The sequence below is a fragment of the Rhinatrema bivittatum genome, chromosome 5 (genome assembly GCF_901001135.1).
Source record: "Rhinatrema bivittatum chromosome 5, aRhiBiv1.1, whole genome shotgun sequence".
Lineage (NCBI taxonomy): Eukaryota > Metazoa > Chordata > Amphibia > Gymnophiona > Rhinatrematidae > Rhinatrema > Rhinatrema bivittatum.
In genome coordinates, this window is record NC_042619.1 from 264,848,074 (window position 1) to 264,869,708 (window position 21,635).

At 47.0% G+C, this 21,635-nt stretch overlaps 1 protein-coding gene across 4 annotated transcripts in view; it reads right to left on the reverse strand.

The window, feature by feature from the left end:
- Nucleotides 1-470: 470 nt before the first annotated feature.
- Nucleotides 471-21,635, reverse strand: part of LOC115092720 (disintegrin and metalloproteinase domain-containing protein 9-like) — a 978,865-nt gene continuing 957,700 nt past the window's right edge. For 2 of the 4 annotated variants that reach the window (XM_029603963.1, XM_029603962.1), the window contains exon 19: nucleotides 471-711. In XM_029603963.1, coding sequence (XP_029459823.1) covers nucleotides 503-711 — 209 coding nt within the window. In that variant the 3' untranslated portion in view covers nucleotides 471-502. The remainder of the gene's footprint in view (nucleotides 712-21,635) is intronic. The other 2 variants (XM_029603965.1, XM_029603964.1) reach the window with 2 other exon arrangements.

Below are 21,635 nucleotides of genomic sequence, written 5' to 3' on the forward strand. Positions count from 1 at the left end.
TTTTAAAACATAGCCGGATAACTTTAGGCCAGTACGTTCAGTGGGACGTTTCTCTTGCTAAATATCCAAGAGCTAACTTTGGCTGGATAACTTATCCTCTTGCCAGTAAGATCCATGAAAATCAAGGGAAAAATTATTAAAACCCTCACTACTATAAGGGGAACAATCATCAAACTGCCTGTGCAGATGGTAACTCCACAGATACTTTTTACCTGCAGAGTTTGAATGAGTATTCAGAGTACTGGCAGAGACTTGTGCCTTTTTCTGCTGATACTTTTTCTGGCCACAATCATGGGAATGCCTCCAACACATTGTAGAATAGGTGGAATTTTACCCACATTAAGAGAGGATAATTTTCAAAGAGCCCACCTCGCTCTGCACACTGCTTTATTCACAGAAATGACTTATTATGAAGAGGGCAATGAGTTAAAATAAATGAATGCAAACTAAAAAGGAAATTCAAGCCATGCTTCATTTTGAAAATTCTATTTAATGATTTGCTTTAATATAAAGTGCAGTAATAAAAACATAAATAACTACAGAATAAAATGTCAGTGCACATTTTAGTTTTGTTTTGTTTTATGCTAATATAGAAACATGGTGCCTTCACCGATCTTGGAATGTAATTGCAAAAAGCTTCCTCTTCCATCATAACATTTCCGTGCTTCTTCTTCACTCCTTCTCTAGTCCTTATCCATCTTGTCAAGGGGACTGTTTATTGTGAAAAGGTAAAGATTTAAAATAATTAAAATATAAGCATCTTTATTCCACCATTTTATCATATTTACTTTCACAAGCAGAAATGGCCATAAATCACAAGGCCTGACTAATTAATTACATTTCATTTATATTCTACATTTCCATATAATCAATGTGGATTACAAAATACAAACAGATTAAAACAATAAACAATAATATAACAAAGACAAATTTTATTAAACGTCTCTACAAACAATGTCTTCATCTTCTTTCTAAAACATAAGTAATCTGGATTGGCAGAGAATTCTAAAGCTTTGGACCTAGTATAGAAAAAGCTTTTAGGTTGATTTTAAAAGTGTTGCTCGTGCAAAAATGCCCATATGCATGTGTATGTGGGCTGCTTGCAAGCAACTCAGATTTTAAAAAGCTATAAAATATGCTCATATGTATCCGTGCGCACGTAAAGAATAAGGGACCGGAAATGGGGCAGGGTATGGGCGGGCATGGGTATTCTGGGGCAGAGCCAAGACTTGTGCGTGTAATTCCGAATTTTAAAACTGAAACCTGCAGTGCACTTACATTAGATATCCGTGTAATTTTACTGCTGCTCCTGATGAGGAGCAGGTCTGTAGATCTTGAGTTTTAGGGTTTGTAGAAAAGGGTAAGGGGTCCGGGTCAACTGGAGGACCAGTAGGCTGAAGAATTAGAGAGGTCTGAAAGACCTTACTAATAACTGGACAAACTGGTGAACTAATTGCAAAACTGGGACTATGCCTTGCATGAGCATTTTGTAAAATTTGCTGACATACACGCATAAAAGCCAATAAGTTCCTATGGAAGACACATGCAAGCTAGTTGTGCTCAAGTAACCTCTTAAAATTAGGAGCATACTTATGCACAGTTGGTGCATTTTAAATATACACGTGTAAGCATGTGCTTAATAAAAAATTCCAAAGTATACGAGTGTGAATGGGCAGACGTGTGCTCGTTTTAAAATCTACCTTTATGGTTCTAGTGGTCATCAAATAAGCAGTAGACAGTGCACGCACAGTTAACAAACTTTGCGACGCTGAACATAATGAACAATTTGTTAGATAGCTTTTTACAATATTTTTCTTACAGAATGTAGCAACATGTATTGACATGAATTAATGCCAACAATTTGAATTTGATCTATTATACGGCAGGCAGCCAATGCAGATCCTTCAAAAAGTGGGTAATACCAACACATTCCTATAAACTAAATATCATCCTAATGGCTGCATTCTGAATTAATTGCAAAATGTACCATGTACATTCTCTCCCATCCGGTGTCTTGATGAATCAGGTCCCAAGAGGGTTATAGAACAGATACAAAAGAATGCTGTCCAAAATTTCAAAGATGTTTAGAGCAATGATTAATATTCACCCTTTATTAATTTAAAGTGGGCTGTTTCATTTTTTTATATTCTTTAAGATTCTATCTTCATTTCCCCTGATCACTGAACAGCAGCCATGCATGGAACATTTGGGGTAGATTTTAAAAAAGTGTGCCTTCGTGTACCTTTGTAGGCGCATCAGGCGCAAACAAAAGTACGCTGGATTTTAGTAGATACGCGCGTAGCCGTGCGTATCTGCTAAAATCCTGGATCGGCGCGCGCAAGACTGCCGATTTTGTGTAGCCGGCGCACGCCGAGCCGCGCAGCCTACCTCCATTCCCTCCGAGGCCGCTCCGAAATCGGAGCGGCCTCGGAGGGAATTCTCTTTCGCCCTCCCCTTCCTCTACCTAACCCACCCCCCGGCCCTGTCTAAACCCCCCCCTACCTTTGTCGGGGGATTTACGCCTCCCGGAGGGAGAAGTAAATCCCCGCGCGCCAGCGGGCTGCTGGCGCGCCTAAACGCGTAAATCCGGGCAGATTTACGCGAGCAGGGCTTTTAAAATCCGCCCCTTTGAGCATTTCCATGTTGTGATATAATTTGACTGGATCCAAACTCAACAACCTATGAGCAAATGGTATAAAAATACTAACATAACAAAAAAGACCCTCAACATCTAAACTTATAATTTTATATTTGTGTTTTCAACATAAAGATTCAGGTATAAAATTGAAAAGGGTTACTTCATACGCTGAAAATTGTCATTTAATACACTGACTTTCCCAAGCTACCCCCAAGTCATCTGATTGGTATTTCTATAACAGCTTTTACCTGTGCATAAAATTCCCAATAAATGCAAAAATACTTTGCTATTGTTGCAGTTCCATTTTCATACAATTTACTGCTTCAAGGGTAAACTTCATAATTCAATATTTTTCTCAGTCAGTTTCACTGGTTACTAGATACTTTCTGAAGGCCCACATTTAGGCATAGGCAACAGAGGCAATTGCTAGGGCACCAGATTTTGAAGGTGCCAAATACCCAGGCCAAAAAAGATTGCAACTATGCTAAGGAGGAGTCTGGTCTAGCAATCCACCACTCATGAGGTGAAGTGAGGTGGTCGCTTCAGGTGGCAAACTCTGGAGAGTGGCAGATAGTGTCCCTCCAAAATTCTTCTGCTTCAGCCACCTCACCTTGCTACAGACATGGTACCTAAATGCCTGTGGCCAGAAGAGAAGGCCCAGTGGGGCCTGAAGAGAGACATAGCCATGGCATTGCTCATCCCATCGTGGCTGGAAGAGAAGAGCTGGTGAGGCCTGAAAAGAAGATTGGCCATGCTGAAGCCCATTTCATTGTGGCTGGAAGAGTAGGTCTGGCGGGGTCTGAAAAGAAGGCCATGGCAGAGCCCATCCTGTTCCAGCTAGAAGAGAAGGCTCAGCAGGGCCATGGCTGCAGTGGATCCTATCCCGTTGTGGCCAGAAGACAAGGCCCAGCAGGGTCTGAACACAAGAATGTCCATGGTGGAGCCCATCCTGTCGCAGCCGGAAACGTAGGCCCGGCTGGGCCTGAAGAGAAGCATGGCCACAGTGTATTCCATCTTGTCTTAGAAGGAAGAGAAGGCCCAGTGGCATATAGTGGAGCCCATCCCACCATAGCCAGAAGAGTAGGTCCAGCAGATCTGAAGAGACAAGCGGCCATGGCGGAGCCCATCTTGCCACAGTCCAAGGAAGAAAGGAGGAGACTCTAAGAGCATGTGTGTGCATGTGTAAGTAAGATAGATTGAGACTTGTGTTGTATGGATGTGTTTGATTAGGAGAGAGGCTGTGTGGGTGTATGCGAGAGCATTTGTATATCTTGTGAGCCTGTATGCAATCTGGACCAGAGGACTTTGAAAGGAAACCCCCTGTTCTGCTTGGAAATTTCCCACAACCAGGAAAAAGAGTCCTGGAGTGGTGGAGTGATGTGGATACTTCACTTAGATGCAGCTCCAGCACTGCCCTCTACATCAGTGGTGGGGGTGGAAGGTAAATAGAACCAAAAAGTTACTAATGAAGGCCAAGAGTATCAGATAAGTATGAGAAAAAAATAAGTTGTTATCTCTTATTATTGAATGTATTTACTGTATTTCATTATTTGTTTTTTAATTGTAAACAGCTGTGAAGGCTATGGCCAATGCGGCGGTATATAAAAAAACAATAAACTATAAACTATAAGTGTGAAAGCTTGCTGGGCAGACTGGATTGGCCGTTTGGTCTTCTTCTGCCGTCATTTCTATGTTTCTATGTTTCTATGATACAGTCCTGAAAATCCTGAGTGGCCTGGTGCCACTAGGATCTTATGGTCCATTCAGCTTTGGGTTTCCACATGTGTAAACATGCCATGGAAGTGATATGTACCATTGCAGCCATATTGCCCAGCAGCTTCAACATGTGCCATGCTGATACCTGCTGGTTCCTCTGAACGTCTGCTGTGATGGTCATCGGTGTGATGGCTCGTTGCCAGGGCAGGAAGGCCTTAGCCTAAGCTGTGTCTAGTAGGGCTCCAATGAATTCCAATCGAAGTGATGAGCTGAGATGCAATGGGGTATTTGATAAAGAATCCTAATGACTCAAGCACCCAGATGGCCGATGCATGGATGCTTTGGCCTCTGCCTGAGAGGTGCTCTTGACCAGCCAATCACCTAGATAGAGAAAATGTGGACTCCCAATCTGCAAAGATGCACACGCACAGCTGCTAAGAATTTCTTGAAAACATGAGGGGCTGATGCTAGCCCAAACGGCAGAACACAGTATTGGAAGTGCAGTTTTCCCACTATGAATTGGAAGTACTTCCAGAGGCTGGGGAAGATTTCGATGTGGGTGTGCACATTCAGATTGAAGGAGCATAGTCAGTCCCCTTTTTGCAGGAAGGGGATCAAAGTGCCCAAAGAAACCATCTTGAACCTTTCCTTTTTTAGAAACTTTTTTAGGCCCTTAGGTCTAGGATTGGATGGAATCCCCCTGTTCTCTTTGAAATCAGGAAGTACCGGGAGTAGAATTCTCACCTTCTTTGCCATGGTGGAATAGGCTTAAGCACTTTGGCTGTTAAAAGGAGGAGAGCTCCACAAGAAGTAACTCCTAATGTGTTACCGGTCCCCAAAAAAGATTCAGGGGGCAATTTGGTGGGTTACTCAATAAGTTTAATCTGTACCCTCTGCGGATGATGGCAAGAATCCACTGGTCCAAAGTTACACTGGGCCACCAGTTCAAATAAAACAGCAGCCTTCCCCCGACCAAAGGGTCCACCACCCCGGCTATGGTAGATGTGACTATGCTCCCTACAATCCAGTCAAAACCCCATCCCTGGTCTTGACTGAGGCATTGGATGGAGCTTTGGGCCCTCTGTTGCCTGGGATGGCTACAAGGGTCCTGCTATTGCTAACGGGGTTGAGGAGGCAGAGGATAGTATTCTTCTCGGGTGGAAAGCACAGATACTTACCTGTAATAGGTTATCTCCTAAGAGAGAAAGATGTTAGTCTTCACAGATGGGTGACATGATCAGATGGAGCCCGGCACAGACAACCTTTGTCAAAGTTTCTAGGTCTTTGACTGGCACACTGAGCATGCCCAGCATGCCACTATATGCGCATCCACGCAGGGTCCCTCTTCAGTCTCGTAACATAGAATTCACAAGCAAAAAAATAAAATAACAAAACACAGGAGAACCCAACTCCACGGGGTGGCAGGCAGGTTTACTGAGGACTAACATCCTGCTGTCCTAGGAGAATACCTGTTAAAGATATGCAACTCTGCTTTCTCCTAAGACAAGGAGGATAGTAGTCCTCACAAATGGATGAATACCAAGCTACAGGCTGCTCCCGGTAAGGCTGGTGACCAACGGACACCGAAGCAGGTGCCAACGAGCACAAAAATAACTGTGGTGCTGTTGGTAGCACAGGGATACAGCATGAACCCAAACAATGGGCCCTAGGCAGGGAGAGTTGGGTTTTTAAGGCTGGAAGAGGTTACGAAGGACAGATTGGCTGAAGTTACTGTCATTTCGACCATCCTTGTCCAAGCAATAGTGAGCAGCAAACGTGTAGGGAACTCCACATTGTGGCTTTGCAGATTTCGGCAATGGGAACCGCTTGTAAGTGGGCTACCGATGCCATCATGGCTCTCACCATGAGTGAGCCTTAATGCGGCCTCCAAGCTGAAGGTTTGCCTGGGCATAGCAGAAGGTGATGCAGTCTGCCAGCCAGTTGGACAGAGTTTGTTTGCCCACCACACCACCCATTCTTTTCTTGTCAAAGGATATGAAGAGTTGCGTGGACTGTCTGTGGCCTGCAGTGCGTTCAAGATAGAAGGCCAAAGCCCTCTTACATTCCAAACTGTGTAGAGCCCGTTCACCTTGGTAAGAATGAGGTCTTGCGAAAAAGGTGGGGAGAATAATAGACTGATTAAGATGAAAATCAGTCACCACCTTAGGCAGAAACTTGGGGTGAGTACGCAGGACCACCCTATCATGAAAGAACTTCGTATAGGGCGAATACATCACCAACACCTAAAGTTCACTAATTCTGCGAGCCAAAGTGACCACCATGAGGAAAAGCAAAATTGCTTACCTTGTAATAGGTGTTATCCCAGGACAGCAGGATGTAATCCTCACATATGGGTGACATCAGTAATGGAGCCCTATGTACGGAAAACTTCTTTCAAAGTTTCTATGAAACTTTTGACTGGCACCAGAGTGCCTACTGAGAATGCCCAGCATGCCATGATATTCCCTGCCACAGAGGTCTCCCTTCAGTCTGTTTTGTAGCAATAAGCGTTAGCCAAAAAATAAAATAATAAAACGTATCGGACCCAACTCCGCGGGGTGGCGGGTGGGTTTCGTGAGGGCTACATCGTCCTGTCCTGGGATAACACCTACTACAAGGTAAGCAATTTTGCTTTATCCCAGGACAAGCAGGATGCTAGTCCTCACATATGGGTGATTAGCAAGCTAGAGGCTGAATCATTTGATATTGAGGCAACAGTGAAGTATTGTTGTTGAAATGAATCAGCCGAAGATCACAGCAGGTTGGTTGTAGAAGGAGTTGGGATTACACTGGAAACAAGTTCTTTAAGACAGATTGTCCATATGCTGAATCTTGTCTTTCTTCTTTGTCTAAACAGTAGTGAGCTGCAGAGGTGTGAAGAGAACTCCATGTTGCTGCTTTGCAAATGTCCAGAATAGGTACAGAGCGAAGGTGTGCTACTGAGGTTGACATTGCTCTGACTGAATGTGCTTTTACTCACCCTTGAAGAGTAAGACCTGCTTTCTCATAACAAAACTGTATGCAATCTGCTAACCAGTTTGACAAAGTATGTTTACCCACTGCTCTACCTGGTTTGTTTGGATCATAGGATACAAATAGTTGACTGGATTTCCTTTGGACTGTAGTGCGATTTAAGTAGAAGGATAGCGCACGTTTACAGTCCAAGGTGTGTAAGGCTCTTTCTCCCTGGTGGGAATGAGGCCTAGGAAAGAATGTTGGTAGAACTATGGATTGGTTCAAATGAAATTCTGTGACTACTTTTGGAAGGAATTTGGGATGAGTACGGAGGACCAAGCTGTCATGTAGGAACTTTGTAAAAGGTTCGTATGTGACTAGATATTTAAGGTCACAGGTATCTATGGGTTCGAAAGGAGAACGCATAAGCCTGGCTAATACCACGTTCAGGTCCCATTGTATGCTTGGGAAATGAACTGGAGGTTTAATGTTAATTAGGCCTCTCATAATTTACTGACGAGAGGCTGTGTAGAGATAGGTGCGTCTCCCAGCTTGTTATGGTAAGCTGAGATTGCACTCAAATGTACTCTGACAGCTGAAGTCTTAAGACCAGAGTCTGAGAGATGGTATAGGTAATCCAGTAGTGAGTTAGTGGGGCAAGTGAAAGGATCTAGAGCTTTCTGAGTGCACCACAAAGTAAACCGTTTCCATTTGTAGGAATAATTTTTTCTAGTGGAAGGTTTACGTGAAGCTATCAGCACTTGAGATATAATGGTTGGAAGACTGAGTGGTTGTAAGATCAAGCTTTCAACATCCATGCTGTCAGGGACAGAGAGTGAAGGTTGGGATGGCGCAACTGACCCTGTTCCTGAGTTATGAGATTGGGAGCTACTCCCAGGCGAATTGGATCCCTGACTGAGAGATCTAGAAGTGTGGGGAACCATACTTGTCGAGGCCAATATGGGGCTATGAGTATCATGGTCCCCTTGTCCTGTTGTAGCTTCACTAGAGTTTTGGCTATGAGTGGTATCGGTGGATACGCATATAACAGGTCTGAATTCCAATGGCGAGCAAAGGCGTCCCTTGGTAGGCTGTTCTGCTGCCGGAGGAGAGAGCAGTAATTGTTCACTTTGTAGTTCAGATGGGATGCAAAGAGATCTATTGTTGGTTGACCCCAGCGTTGAAAGATCTTGGTTGCTATCGCTGGATCTAGGGACCACTCGTGTGGTTGGAACTGACGGCTGAGGCGATCCGCTACTACGTTGTGGATGCCCGCTAGGTAAGTGGCCCGTAGAAAAATTGAGTGCGTCAGGGACCAGTCCCAAATCTGTGCTGCTTCCTGACAAAGGAGGTAGGAACCTGTTCCCCCTTGTTTGTTGATGTACCACATAGCTACTGTGTTGTCCGTTTGGATCAGAACAGTCTTGTGTGAAAGGCAGTCCTTGAACACATGTAGTGCATAGCGTATAGCTCAAAGCTCCAGGAGGTTTATTTGAAAGGAGGCTTCGAGTTTTGTCCACGTGCCTTGTGTCTTTAGATGACCAATGTGTGCTCCCCAACCTAAGGTGGATGGATCTGTAGTTAAAGTCACTTGTGGAACTGGTTGCTGGAAAGGTAGGCCTTTGAGCAAGTTGTTCATTGATGTCCACCAGAGAAGGGAAGAACTCAGATCTTGCGTTATCTGAATGGGAGTGGACAATGGTTGAATGGCTTGAATCCACTGATTTTTGAGTGTCCATTGCATTAGACGCATGGTCAGTTTGGCCATGGGAGTGACGTGAACTGTGGAGGCCATGTGTCCGAGTAGGGTGAGGCACTGATGAGCTGTAACTCGAGACTGATTGCGAATAGAGTGCGCCAGGAGAATGAGTGTTTGAGCACGGTCTCTTGGAAGAAAAGCTTTTTCTATGATGGTGTTTAGATCTGCACCTATGAATTGTAACAGGTGAGATGGTGTGAATTGGGATTTTTGGTAGTTGATGAGAAATCCCAAGGAGTGAAGCAAGTTGACTGTGAGCTTGAGGGAACTGAGAGCTCCGTCTTGTGTCTGACTCCTGATGAGCCAGTCGTCCAAGTAAGGGAATACATGCACTCTTTGTTTGTGAAGATGTGCCATCGCTACTGCAAGACACTTTGTGAACACTCGAGGTGCTGAGGCTAGGCCGAATGGGAGCACTCGGTATTGAAAGTGTTGTCCTTCAACCAGAAATCGCAGGTACTGGTGATGAGGAGGAAAGATGGGAATGTGAGCGTAGGTGTCTTGAAGATCCAGAGAGCAGAGCCAATCTCCTTTTTGAAGAAGAGGTAGCATGGTGCCTAACGATACCATCCTGAATTTTTCTTTTTTGATAAATTTGTTGAGATTTCTTAGATCCAGGATTGGACGTAGACCCCCAGTTTTCTTTGGAATGAGGAAATGTCGGGAGTAGAATCCTCTGCCCCACTGAGGTCTGGGAACTGGTTCTATGGCCCTGGCTCTCAGAAGGGTAGATAATTCTGCTTGTAGGATTTTGGAGTGATGATTCACTGTCCAAGATGAAAGAGGAGGATTTTCGTTTGGTACAGTGAGAAAATCCAATCGGTACCCTTGAGCTGTAATTGAGAGTACCCATTGGTCTGTTGTGATGGAGGTCCAAGTGTGATGGTAATAAGTTATGCGACCTCCGACTGGTAAGTGTGGAAGAGGATTTTGATAGGGACTTCTGCTCTCTGGTTGAATTTCAAAAGCCTGATGTAGATGTAGTCTAAGCAGGCGGTTGGGGCCTAGTAGGCCTCTGTCGAACCTGAGAACGCTGAGTGGGGCGTGGTTGCCTGGTTCGGCCTGCTGGAGGATAGTATTGCCGAGGACGATAGTAAGGTCTCCTTACTTCTCTTCTAGGAGGCTTCCTAGAAGTTTGATGTGTCTCCTGAGGAATCAGTGACAGCTGTTTGAGGGTTTCTGTGTGGTCTTTTATGGTCGCCACTGCCTCCTTGACCTTGTCCCCAAATAGGTTTTCACCGAGACAAGGTAGGTTGGCCAACCTCTCTTGGACTTCTGGCCTTAGTTCAGAAGATTTTAGCCAAGCCCATCTGCGAGCCGTAATACCTGAGGCTGATAACCGAGAAGCCGTCTCGAAACTGTCATATGTGGCTCTCACTTCGTGCTTGCCTGCTTCTAGGCCTTTATGCACGAGACTGAAGAAACCCTCTTGAAACTGTTCTGGAAGTTCTTGAGTGAGACCTTCTACCTGTTTCCATAAATTGCGCTGATACTGGTTCATGAATAATTGATAAGAGTTAATCCTTGAAACCAGCATTGCACCCTGAAAAATCTTTCTTCCTAAACTGTCCAGGAAACGACTGTCCTTTCCTGGAGGTGTGGAAGCATGTGTTTTAAGCCTCTTGGCCTTCTTCTGGGCTGATTCAACTACCACCGACTGATGTGGTAGTTGAGATTTTTGAAAGCCGGGTATGGGTTGGACGAGATATGTGGCATCTGCACGCTTGTTAACTGCAGCCACTGATCCAGGGTGTTCCCACATCCTGTACATGAGCTCTTGAAGGACTTCGTGTACTGGAATAGCTAATATCTCTTTAGGAGGATCTACGAACTGTAGCACCTCTAATGTCCTCTGTCTGGTATCTAGCTCAGAAAGAAGTGAGAATGTTATGGTTTCTGATATTTCTTTGATGAAGTTGGAGAAGGAAAGATCTTCCGGAGGCGATTTCCTCCTATCCTCCGGTGGTGAAGGTTGAGATAACATATCTTCATCAGATGAGACATCTACCTCTGAGTCAGTACCAGTGTCCACTGGGTGACCTGATGGTCTGAGAGGTTTGAAGGGAATCTCAGGAAGCTGTGGTGATTTTGGTCTCATAGGTGGGAGAACGCCAGAAGGACCAGGTAATGGATCTGGAAGTGGATCCTGATCCACATCATGAGGTGTACTAGAGAAAACCTGGATTAAGGTGTCCAATTTATCCATGAGAGGCTGGAAAATGGAGACTTCTTGACCTGGCATTGATGGTTTCATCGGTGCTGGCATCGGAATCAGCATCGACGGCATCAGCGGTCCATGCGCAGGAATAGGCGGAATCGGCATCGACGGCATCGATGGTGGTGGTAGTGGAATGGCCGGAATCGGCATCGAGGGTACCGGTGCCGGAACGGGCGGTGTCATCGGCATCGGGGGCGATATCCCCGTCGGTACCGGAGTCGGTGTCAATGGCATCGCTGGCATAGAAGGTTGAGGCCTCGGTATCGCCTCGAGGAATGCTTCCCATACCGCCTGACGTATGTAGACATCAAGTTCCGCCTGCATGGATGGTGAGAACAGAGCACCCATAGGGGGAGGTGGTATTGGCGATGCCGGTACCTCCTTAGAGCCCTGAGAAGGTACGGTTCCCTGTGCCAGAATCGGCGGGGATCGCCCTGTCGACGGCTCCGAAGCCTGAACCTCGAGCCGAGGTTTCTTAGTTGTCAATCCGATTTCTGTCGATGGCTCACCGGGAATCGGGGCGGTAGTCGCCGTATGCGGCTTACGATGCCGATGGTGATGCTTCTCCTTTTCCCGGGCTTTTTCACTACCGGATGTCGATGCCCTTGACGATGGAGAGGGGGAGGAAAAAGGAGCATCTCCCGGCTCACCTGGTAGACGCTTTTTCAACACCACCTTTCGAATCGACCCAGCCAGAGACGATTGTGCTGAAGAAGATGGTGCAGGCAAGAGCTGTATTTTGAACAATTGTTCCATTTTCTCGAGACGGAGGCGACGGCCTTTCGATGTCATGGTGGCACATAAGGGACAAGCCTTAACATCCTGATCCTGACAAAGACAGAGCACACAATCCTGATGAGGGTCGGTAATGGACATGTTCCTAGTGCACTTAGGGTACTTTTTGAAGCCTGTAGCCATTGTGGGCCGGACAGCCGTCGACGACCAATGACCAAGGACTAAAACTCGGTGAAAAAGCGGAACTGAACCGCGAAAGAAGGTAAAAAACTTACCGCGATGGTATACTAAGGAGAGACCCTTGTGGTAGAAGTTTTCTAAACTTTTTGAAATTTTAAAGTTGTGGAGAATTCTCCACAGGACTCCTAGGAACTGCGAGGCTAACTGCTCCGCGGAAAAAAGAAGACTGCAGGGAGACCCCTGTGGCAGGGAATATCATAGCATGCTGGGCATGCTCAGTAGGCACTCTGGTGCCAGTCAAAAGTTTCATAGAAACTTTGAAAGAAGTTTTCCGTACATAGGGCTCCATTACTGATGTCACCCATATGTGAGGACTAGCATCCTTCTTGTCCTGGGATAAAGAACCTTCCAGGTTAGGTACCTCAGATCACAGGTGTACATAGGCTCAAACGGGTCACGCATGAGCCGCAATAACACCACGTTGAGGTCCCAGGATGCATGGGGAGCTTCATCTGAAGCAACCCCCACAAAAATTGCCCTACTATGGGCTGCACAGAGATGGGCGTACCACCAATACCTTGATGGTAAGTACTGATGGCACTCAGGTGGACCCTGACTAAGTTGATCTTCAGGCCAGCTTCTGAGAGTTACTACAAGTAGTCTAGCAACTGCGGCATGGGGCAGGTGAATGGATCCAAACCATGATCTCCATTCCAGATGGAGAACCTCCTCCACTTGAGCATGTAAGACTTCCTGGTTGAAGGCTTTCTTGAAGCTACATCATCAGAGAGGTCGAGGGACTTCAGGACTAGCCTCTCAACATCCTCCAGGCTATCAGAGCTAATGATCTGAGATTTGGATGGCACAGCCTGCCCCGATCCTGCATGATCAGATAGGTGGAGGTCATAAGAACATAAGAACATGCCATACTGGGTCAGACCAAGGGTCCATCAAGCCCAGCATCCTGTTTTCAAAAGTGGCCAATCCAGGATATAAGAACCTGGCAAGTACCCCAAAACTAAGTATATTCCATGTTACCGTTGCTAGTAATAGCAGTGGTTATTATCTAAGGGGTAGATTTTAAAAGAAGCGCGATCAGCCTACTTTTGCTTGCGCATCAGACTCAAGCAAAAGTACGCTGGATTTTAGTAGATACGCGCGGAGCCGCGCGTATCCACTAAAATCCTGGATCGGCGCGCGCAAGGCTATCGATTTTGTATAGCCTGCGCGCGCCGAGCCCGCGCTGCCTCCCCCCCGTTCCCTCCAAGGCCGCTCCGAAATCGGAGCGGCCTCGGAGGGAACTTTCCTTTGCCCTCCCCTCACCTTACCCTCCCTTCCCCTACCTAACCCACCCACCCGGCCCTGTCTACAGCCCCCCCTTACCTTTGTCGGGGGATTTACGCCTCCCGGAGGGAGACGTAAATCCCCGCGCGCCAGCGGGCCTGCTGCGCGCCGGGCCGCGACCTGGGGGCGGGTACGGAGGGGCGCGGCCACGCCCCCGGGCCGTAGCCACGCCCCCGTACCCGCCCCCAAACGCTGCCGACACGCCCCTGGAACGCCGCGACGACCGGGCCCGCCCCCCCGACACGCCCCGACACGCCCCCCTCCGAGAACCCCGGGACTTACGCGAGTCCCGGGGCTCTGCGCGCGCCGGGAGGCCTATGTAAAATAGGCTTCCCGGCGCGCAGGGCCCTGCTCGCGTAAATCCGCCCGGTTTTGGGCGGATTTACGCGAGCAGGGCTCTGAAAATCCGCCCCTAAGTCAACTTAATCCAATCCTTTTTTAAACACAGCTATACTAACTGCACTAACCACATCTTCTGGCAACAAATTCCAGAGTTTAATTGTGCGTTGAGTGAAAAAGAACTTTCTCCAATTAGTTTTAAATGTGCCACATGCTAACTTCATGGAGTGTCCCCTAGTCTTTCTATAATCCGAAAGAGTAAATAACCGATCCACAACTACCCGTTCCAGACCTCTCATGATTTTAAACACCTCTATCATATCCCCCTCAGCCGTCTCTTCTCCAAGCTGAAAAGTCCTAACCTCTTTATTCTTTCCTCATAGGGAAGCAGTTCCATTCCCTTTATCATTTTGGTCGCCCTTCTCTGTACCTTCTCCATCGCAATTATATCTTTTTTGAGATGCGGCGGCCAGAATTGTACACAGTATTCAAGGTGCGGTCTCACCATGGAGCGATACAGAAGCTTTATGACATTTTCCGTTTTATTCACCATTCCCTTTCTAATAATTCCCAACATTCTGTTTGCTTTTTTGACTGCCGCACTGAACCGACAATTTCAATGTGTTATCCACTATGACGCCTAGATCTCTTTCTTGGGTAGTAGCACCTAATATGGAACCTAACATTGTGTAACTAAGCATGGGTTGTTTTTCCCTATATGTTGCAGTCGGACACTGCAGGCGAGGTGGTGGACCCTTGGGCCGGCCTACCTAGGATGATGGGGTAGGCCGGGAGGCGGAGCCACAGGCAGAAGGTGTTCACCCGGGAACCAGGAACCCCCAGGAGGAGCCCGTAGGGCACTGGGACTTCGGGACTTGGAGTATAGACAGAAAGTCCAGAGGCAGGGGTGGCCTTAGGCCGGGACCAGAGTGAGCAGGAATGATAGGAAGTCCAAGGTACCCGGGAGGCAGGGAACCAGCTGTACAGAGCCGAGGGCCAGCTGAAGACAGGGCAGCGGGCGGCAGCGGAAACTGTAGCAAACCGGAGGCTGAAGCAGGCTGTAGGCTGAAGCAGAGTCTGTGGCAAACCGGAGCTGAAGCAGGCTGTAGGCTGAAGCGGAGTCTGTAGCAAACCGGAGCTGAAGCAGGCTATAGGCTGAAGCGGAGTCTGTAGCAAACCGGAGCTGAAGCAGGCTGTAGGCTGAAGCGGAGTCTGTAGCAAACCGGAGCGGAAGCAGGCTGTAGGCTGAAGCGGAGTCGGAAGCAAACCAGGGTCAGAGGCAGGCAGCAGGCTGAAGCGGAGTCGGAAGCAAACCAAGGTCAGAGGCAGGCAGCAGGCTGAAGCGGAGTCGGAAGCAAACCAAGGTCAGAGGCAGGCAGCAGGCTGAAGCGGAGTCGGAAGCAAACCAGAGTCAGAGGCAGGCAGCAGGCTGAAGCGGAGTCAGAAGCAAACCAGAGTCAGAAGCAGGAAACGTGGAGATCACCAGGAACGCAACTAAGAACAACTATGCAGTTGTGAACCTCGTTGCAAGGCAATGAGAGAGAGTTTGAGCGCCGGTTATATCAGGACTTGGGCGTGACGTCAGCAGCACGGGCGGGGCCAGGCTTCCGGGCGATGAGCGCTCAAGACGGGCGTCCTCGCGCGCGTGCGCGAGACGGAGGAGAAGCAGGCACGTAATGGCGGCTGCCACGTGGAGTGAGAGAAGCCCCCGGGGTCCAGAGCGGGCAGAACGTGGCGATTCCTGAAGCAGAGGTAGGCAGGCTTGAGCCCTGAGCGGGGGGAAGCGGTGGAGACCGCAACACTATATGCATCACCTTGCACTTGTCCACATTAAATTTCATCTGCCATTTTGATGCCCAATTTTCCAGCCTCACAAGGTCTTCCTGCAATTTATCACAATATGCTTGTGATTTAACTACTCTGAACAATTTTGTATCATCTGCAAATTTGATTACCTCACTTGTCGTATTTCTTTCCAGATCATTTATAAATATATTGAAAAGTAAGGGTCCCAATACAGATCCCTGAGGCACTCCACTGCCCACTCCCTTCCATTGAGAAAATTGTCCATGTAATCCTACTCTCTGTTTCCTGTCTTTTAGCCAGTTTGTAATCCATGAAAGGACATCGCCACCTATCCCATGACTTTTTATTTTTCCTAGAAGCCTATCATGAGGAACTTTGTCAAATGCCTTCTGAAAATCCAAGTACACTACATCTACAGGGTCACCTTTATCCACATGTTTATTAACTCCTTCAAAAAAGTGAAGCAGATTTGTGAGGTAAGACTTGCCTTGTGTAAAGCCATGCTGACTTTGTTCCATTAAACCATGTCTTTCTATATGTTCTGTGATTTTGATTATTAGAATACTTTCCACTATTTTTCCTGGCACTGAAGTCAGGCTAATCGGTCTGTAGTTTCCCGGATCACCCTGGAGCCCTTTTTAAATATGGAGGTTACATTAGCTATCCTCCAGTCTTCAGATACAATGGATGATTTTAATGACAGGTTACACATTTTTACTAATAGGTCTGAAATTTCATTTTTTAGTTCCTTCAGAACTCTGGGATGTATATCATCCGGTCCAGGTGATTTACTACTCTTAAGTTTGTCAATCAGGTCTACCACATCTTCTAGGTTCACCGTGATTTGGTTCAGTCCATCTGAATCATTACTCATGAAAACCTTCTCCAGTATGGGTACCTCCCCAACATCCTCTTCAGTAAATACCGAAGAAAAGAAATCATTTAATCTTTCCCCAATGGTCTTATCTTCTCTAAGTGCCCCTTTAACCCCTCGATCATCTAACGGTCCAACTGACTCCCTCACAGGCTTTCTGCTTCGGATATATTTTAAAAAGTTTTTACTGTGAGTTTTTGCCTCTACGGCCAACTTCTTTTCACATTCTCTCTTAGCCTGTCTTATCAATGTCTTACATTTAACTTGCCAACGTTTATGCATTATCCTATTCTCTTCTGTTGGATCCTTCTTCCAATTTTTGAATGAAGATCTTTTGGCTAAAATAGCTTCTTTCACCTCCCCTTTTAACCATGCCGGTAATCGTTTTTGCCGTCTTTCCACTTTTCTTTAATGTGTGGAATACATCTGATTGTGCTTCTAGGATGGTATTTTTTTAACAATGACCACTCCTCTTGCACATTTTTCGTTTTGTAGCTGTTCCTTTCAGTTTTTTTCTATTTTTCTCATTTTATCAAAGTTTCCCTTTTGAAAGTTTAGCACGAGAGCCTTGGATTTGCTTACTGTCCCCCTTCCAGTCATTAAATCAAATTGATCATATTATGATCACTATTGCCAAGCGGCCCCACCACCATTAACCCTCTCTCACCAAATCCTGTTCTCCACTGAGAATTAGATCTAAAATTGCTCCCTCTCTCGTCGGTTCCTGAACCAGTTGCTCCATAAAGCTATCATTTATTCCATCCAGGAACTTTATCTCTGTAGCGTGTCCCGATGATACATTTACCCAGTCAATATTGGGGTAATTGAAGTCTATCCAGAAAAAACCGAAGCAAAAAAGCCTTGCACATACGCAAGTAACAGAGTACCCTGGTGCAAGAAAATTGTATCACCACCAAAAATTCCACAAAGTCTTTTAATGCAATTCATTAAAAGACTTTGTGGAATTTTTGGTGGTGATACAATTTTTCTTGCACCAGGGTACTCTGGTAATTGAAGTCTCCCATTATTACCGCACTACCAATTTGGTTAGCTTCCCTAATTTCTCTTAGCATTTCACTGTCAGTCTCACCATCTTGACCAGGTGGACGTTATTATACTCCTATCACTATAGTCTTCCCCGACACACAAGGGATTTCTACCCATAAAGATTCAATAGTGCATTTAGTCTCGTGCAGGATGTTTATCCCGTTGGACTCTATGCCATCCCGGACATAAAGCACCACACCGCTTCCCGGGTGCTCCTCTCTGTCATTGCGATATAATTTGTAACCCGGTATAGCACTGTCCCATTGGTTGTCCTCCTTCCACCATGTCTCTGAAATGCCAATTAAGTCTATGTCATCATTTACTGCTATACATTCTAATTCTCCCATCTTACATCTTAGATTTCTGGCATTAGCATACAAACATTTCAAAGTTTGTGTTTTGTTTTGATTTTTAATTGATAGGAATAAGTTAGAATGTTTTAGCTCAGGTGAGTTTTTAGTTACAGGCACTTGGACTACTGTTCTTATTATTGGAACCTCACTGTTGGGATGCTCTAATTCTAATGCATCATTAGTATCCTTTGAAGATACCTCTCTCCAAACCATGCACTACTGAGTGACTGTCGACTTTCCCCTTTGTTCTAGTTTAAAAGCTGCTCTATCTCCTTTTTAAAGGTTAGCGCCAGCAGTCTGGTTCCACCCTGGTTAAGGTGGAGCCCATCCCTTCGGAAGAGACTCCCCCTTCCCTAAAAGGTTCCCCAGTTCCTAACAAAACTGAATCCCTCTTCCTTGCACCATCGCCTCATCCATGCATTGAGACTCCGGAGCTCTGCCTGCCTCTGGTGACCTGCACATGGAACAGGGAGCATTTCAGAGAATGCTACCCTGGAGATTCTGGATTTAAGTTTTCTACCTAAAAGCCTAAATTTGGCTTCCAGAACCTCCCTCCCACATTTTCCTATGTCGTTGGTGCCCACATGTACCAAGACAGCCGGCTCCTCCCCAGTACTGTCTAAAATCCTATCTAGGTGATGGATGAGCACTCTGACTGACAGGTCCTGCAGGATTGGAAAACAGACTTGCCTTGGCCAATACGGGCCTTGGCCAAAACGGGACTTGCCTTGGCCAATACGGGACCAACAGGATCATAGACCCCTTGTCCTGCTGAAGCTTCATGAGAGTCTTCATTACTAGCGGAGAATATGCATACAGAAGACCCTTTTCCCAGGAGTGGGCAAAGGCGTCCAAGGCTGGCTTCCCTTCGCTCCTGTACAGGGAACAGAAGTGGCTAACTTTGCTGTTGCAAGGGGAAGCAAAGAGATTCACATCCATTTTTCCCCACAGGCAGAAGATCCAGTCCGCTACCGAGGGGTCCAGCGACCACTCGTGTGGTCGGAATGCCCGACTTAGGCGGGCCACCACCACATTTTCCATCCCAGCCAGGTAAATCACTTGGGATAGGGCCCAGGACCATATCTGCACTGCCTTCTAACAAAGGAGGAAGAAGCCCGTTGATGTACCACATTGCAACCTGTTGTCCGTTTAGATCAGGACAGCTTTGGGGGACAAACGATCCCTAAATGCCCAGAGAACGTAGTGGATCGCTTGGAGCTCCAGGAAGTTGATCTGGTAGTGAGCTTCTTGTGCCGTCCATTGACCCTGTGTATGAAGGCTATGCATATGTGCCCCCCCCCCCCCCCCCGACCTAGGGCGGATGCATTGGTGGTTAGCACAATCTGGTGCTTGAAACAAAAGTCAAAATGCCTCTGTATCGCTCCATGGTGAGACCGCACCTTGAATACTGTGTACAATTCTGGTTGCCACATCTCAAAAAAGATATAGTTGCGATGGAGAAAATACAGAGAAGTGCAGCCAAAATGATAAAGGGGATAGAACAGCTCCCCTATGAGGAATGGCTGAAGAGCTTAGGGCTGTTCAGCTTGGAGAAAAGACGGCTGAGGGGGGATATGATTGAGGTCTTTAAAATCATGAGAGGTCTTGAACGAGTAGATGTGAATAGGTTATTTACACGTTTGGATAATAGAAGGACTAGGGAGCACTCCATGAAGTCAGCAAGTAGCACATTTAAGACTAATCTGAGAAAATGCTTTTTCACTCAATGCACAATTAAGCTCTGGAATTTGTTGCCAGAGGATGTGGTTAGTGCAGTTAGTGTAGCTGGGTTTAAAAAAGGTTCGGATAAGTTCTTGGAGGAGAAGTCCATTAACTGCTATTAATCAAGTTGACTTAGGGAATGTCCTCTGCTATTACTGGCATCAGTAGCATGGGATCTTCTTGGTGCTTGGTTATCTGCCAGGTTCTTGTGGCCTGGTTTGGCCTCTGTTGGAAACAGGATGCTGGGCTTGATGGACCCTTGGTATGACCCAGCATGGCAATTTCTTATATTCTTATTTTCCCGCTCCAGATTGAAGAGATTTTCCCACCAAGACAGAAGGCCTGAAGAGGCTGTGTGATATAGACACGTGCGTTGAGGTCCTGGGTTGCCTGCAGCCGCTGAGAGTGCAGGGGTCCATCGAGCATGGCGCATCACAAACGGGCGAATGAGGTAACATAAACAGATGCAGCCATGTGACCCAGAAGAGAGAGCAACAGGTGAATGGAAACCTGACGACTGCGGCAGACCAATCCTGCTAGTGATGCCAGGGCAAGTGCTCAGTTGTGGGGCAGAAATGCCTTGGCCTGAACTGTGTCCAGTCTGGCTCCAATAATGCCCAGATGTGGAGATAGGCTGAGAGATTGCAGCATATGAGCAGTTAGCGTCAGGGACCGAGCACCTCCTGCTGGGTGTAAATTATGATTAACCAATCGTCCAGACAGGGAAACATGTACACTCCTTGCTGGCGCAGGTGTGCCCCCACAACTTCCAGGCACGTGGTGAAGACCTGTGGAACCAAACCAAGGCTGAAGGGCAACACACGGTATTGGAAATGCTCCTTGCCCACTAGAAAGCGGAGATACTTCCTGTGGCTGGGGAAGCTCTCGATGTAGGCGTAGGCATCCTTTAGGTCGAGGGAGCAGAGCCAGTCTTTTTGTAGGAGAGGGATCAGGGTGTCCAAGTGACCATCTTAAACTTCTCTCTTTGAAGAAACATGTTCAAGGCCCTCAGATCAAGAATAGGGCCGCAGTCATTTCAGGGCTCCCTGTTTTCTTTGGTATCAGGAAGTACCAACAGTAGAACCCCCGGCCCTTCTGGCGAGGGCGGGGGATGGTTTTGACAGCTCCTGCCATTAGTAGGGTGGAAAACTCTGTCATAAGCACTTCCTGATGAGAGGACAGATCTCACGATGGACATGGGGGAGAGTCCACGGGACATCCCTGAAGTTCATCCGAAACCCTCGGTGAACGATGGTGAGAACCCACTGGTCTGACGTAATGCTGGGCCAGAGGTCCGCAAATAGACATAGTTGGCCCCATAGTAGAGCTTTGCTGAGGAGCGGGTTGAGGCCTAGGGATCCACTGTTGACATGAGTGATCCCGAAAGCTGGCAGGGGGCCGAGGATATGGTAATCTGACACATGCTCCCTCACCCGTAGTCAAAACCCCATAGCAGGGCTTTGCTGAGGGGTGGGTTGAGGCCTGGGGTCCACTGTTGACGTGAGCGACCCCCGAGAGCTGGCACGTGCAAGAGGCAGGAGGGTATACTTTCTCTGGCAGTAAAAACTTTCTGGAGCTCTATTGCAAGGTTTTCCTGATTGAGGACAGCAGTTTTCCTGATTGAGGTACTCGCTAAGAGGTGTTGCAGGGTCTCGTGGTGGTCTTTTAACTGGGCCACTGTATCCTTAATTTTATCTCCAAAGAGATTCTCCCCGGTACAGGGTAAATCTGCCAGCTTCTCCTGGATCTCTGGTCGAAGGTCCGAGGCACGAAGCCAGGCCATTCTGTGGGCACGAATGCTCGCTGCAGCCACACTTGCTGCCATTTCAAAAACGTCATGTTTGCCTGCCTCCAGGCCTTGCTGCACTACTGCCATGAAAGCATCCTGCTGCTGCTGGTGCAGGAGCTCTGACAATTCCTGGACCTGTTTCCACAGGTTCTGGTGGTAT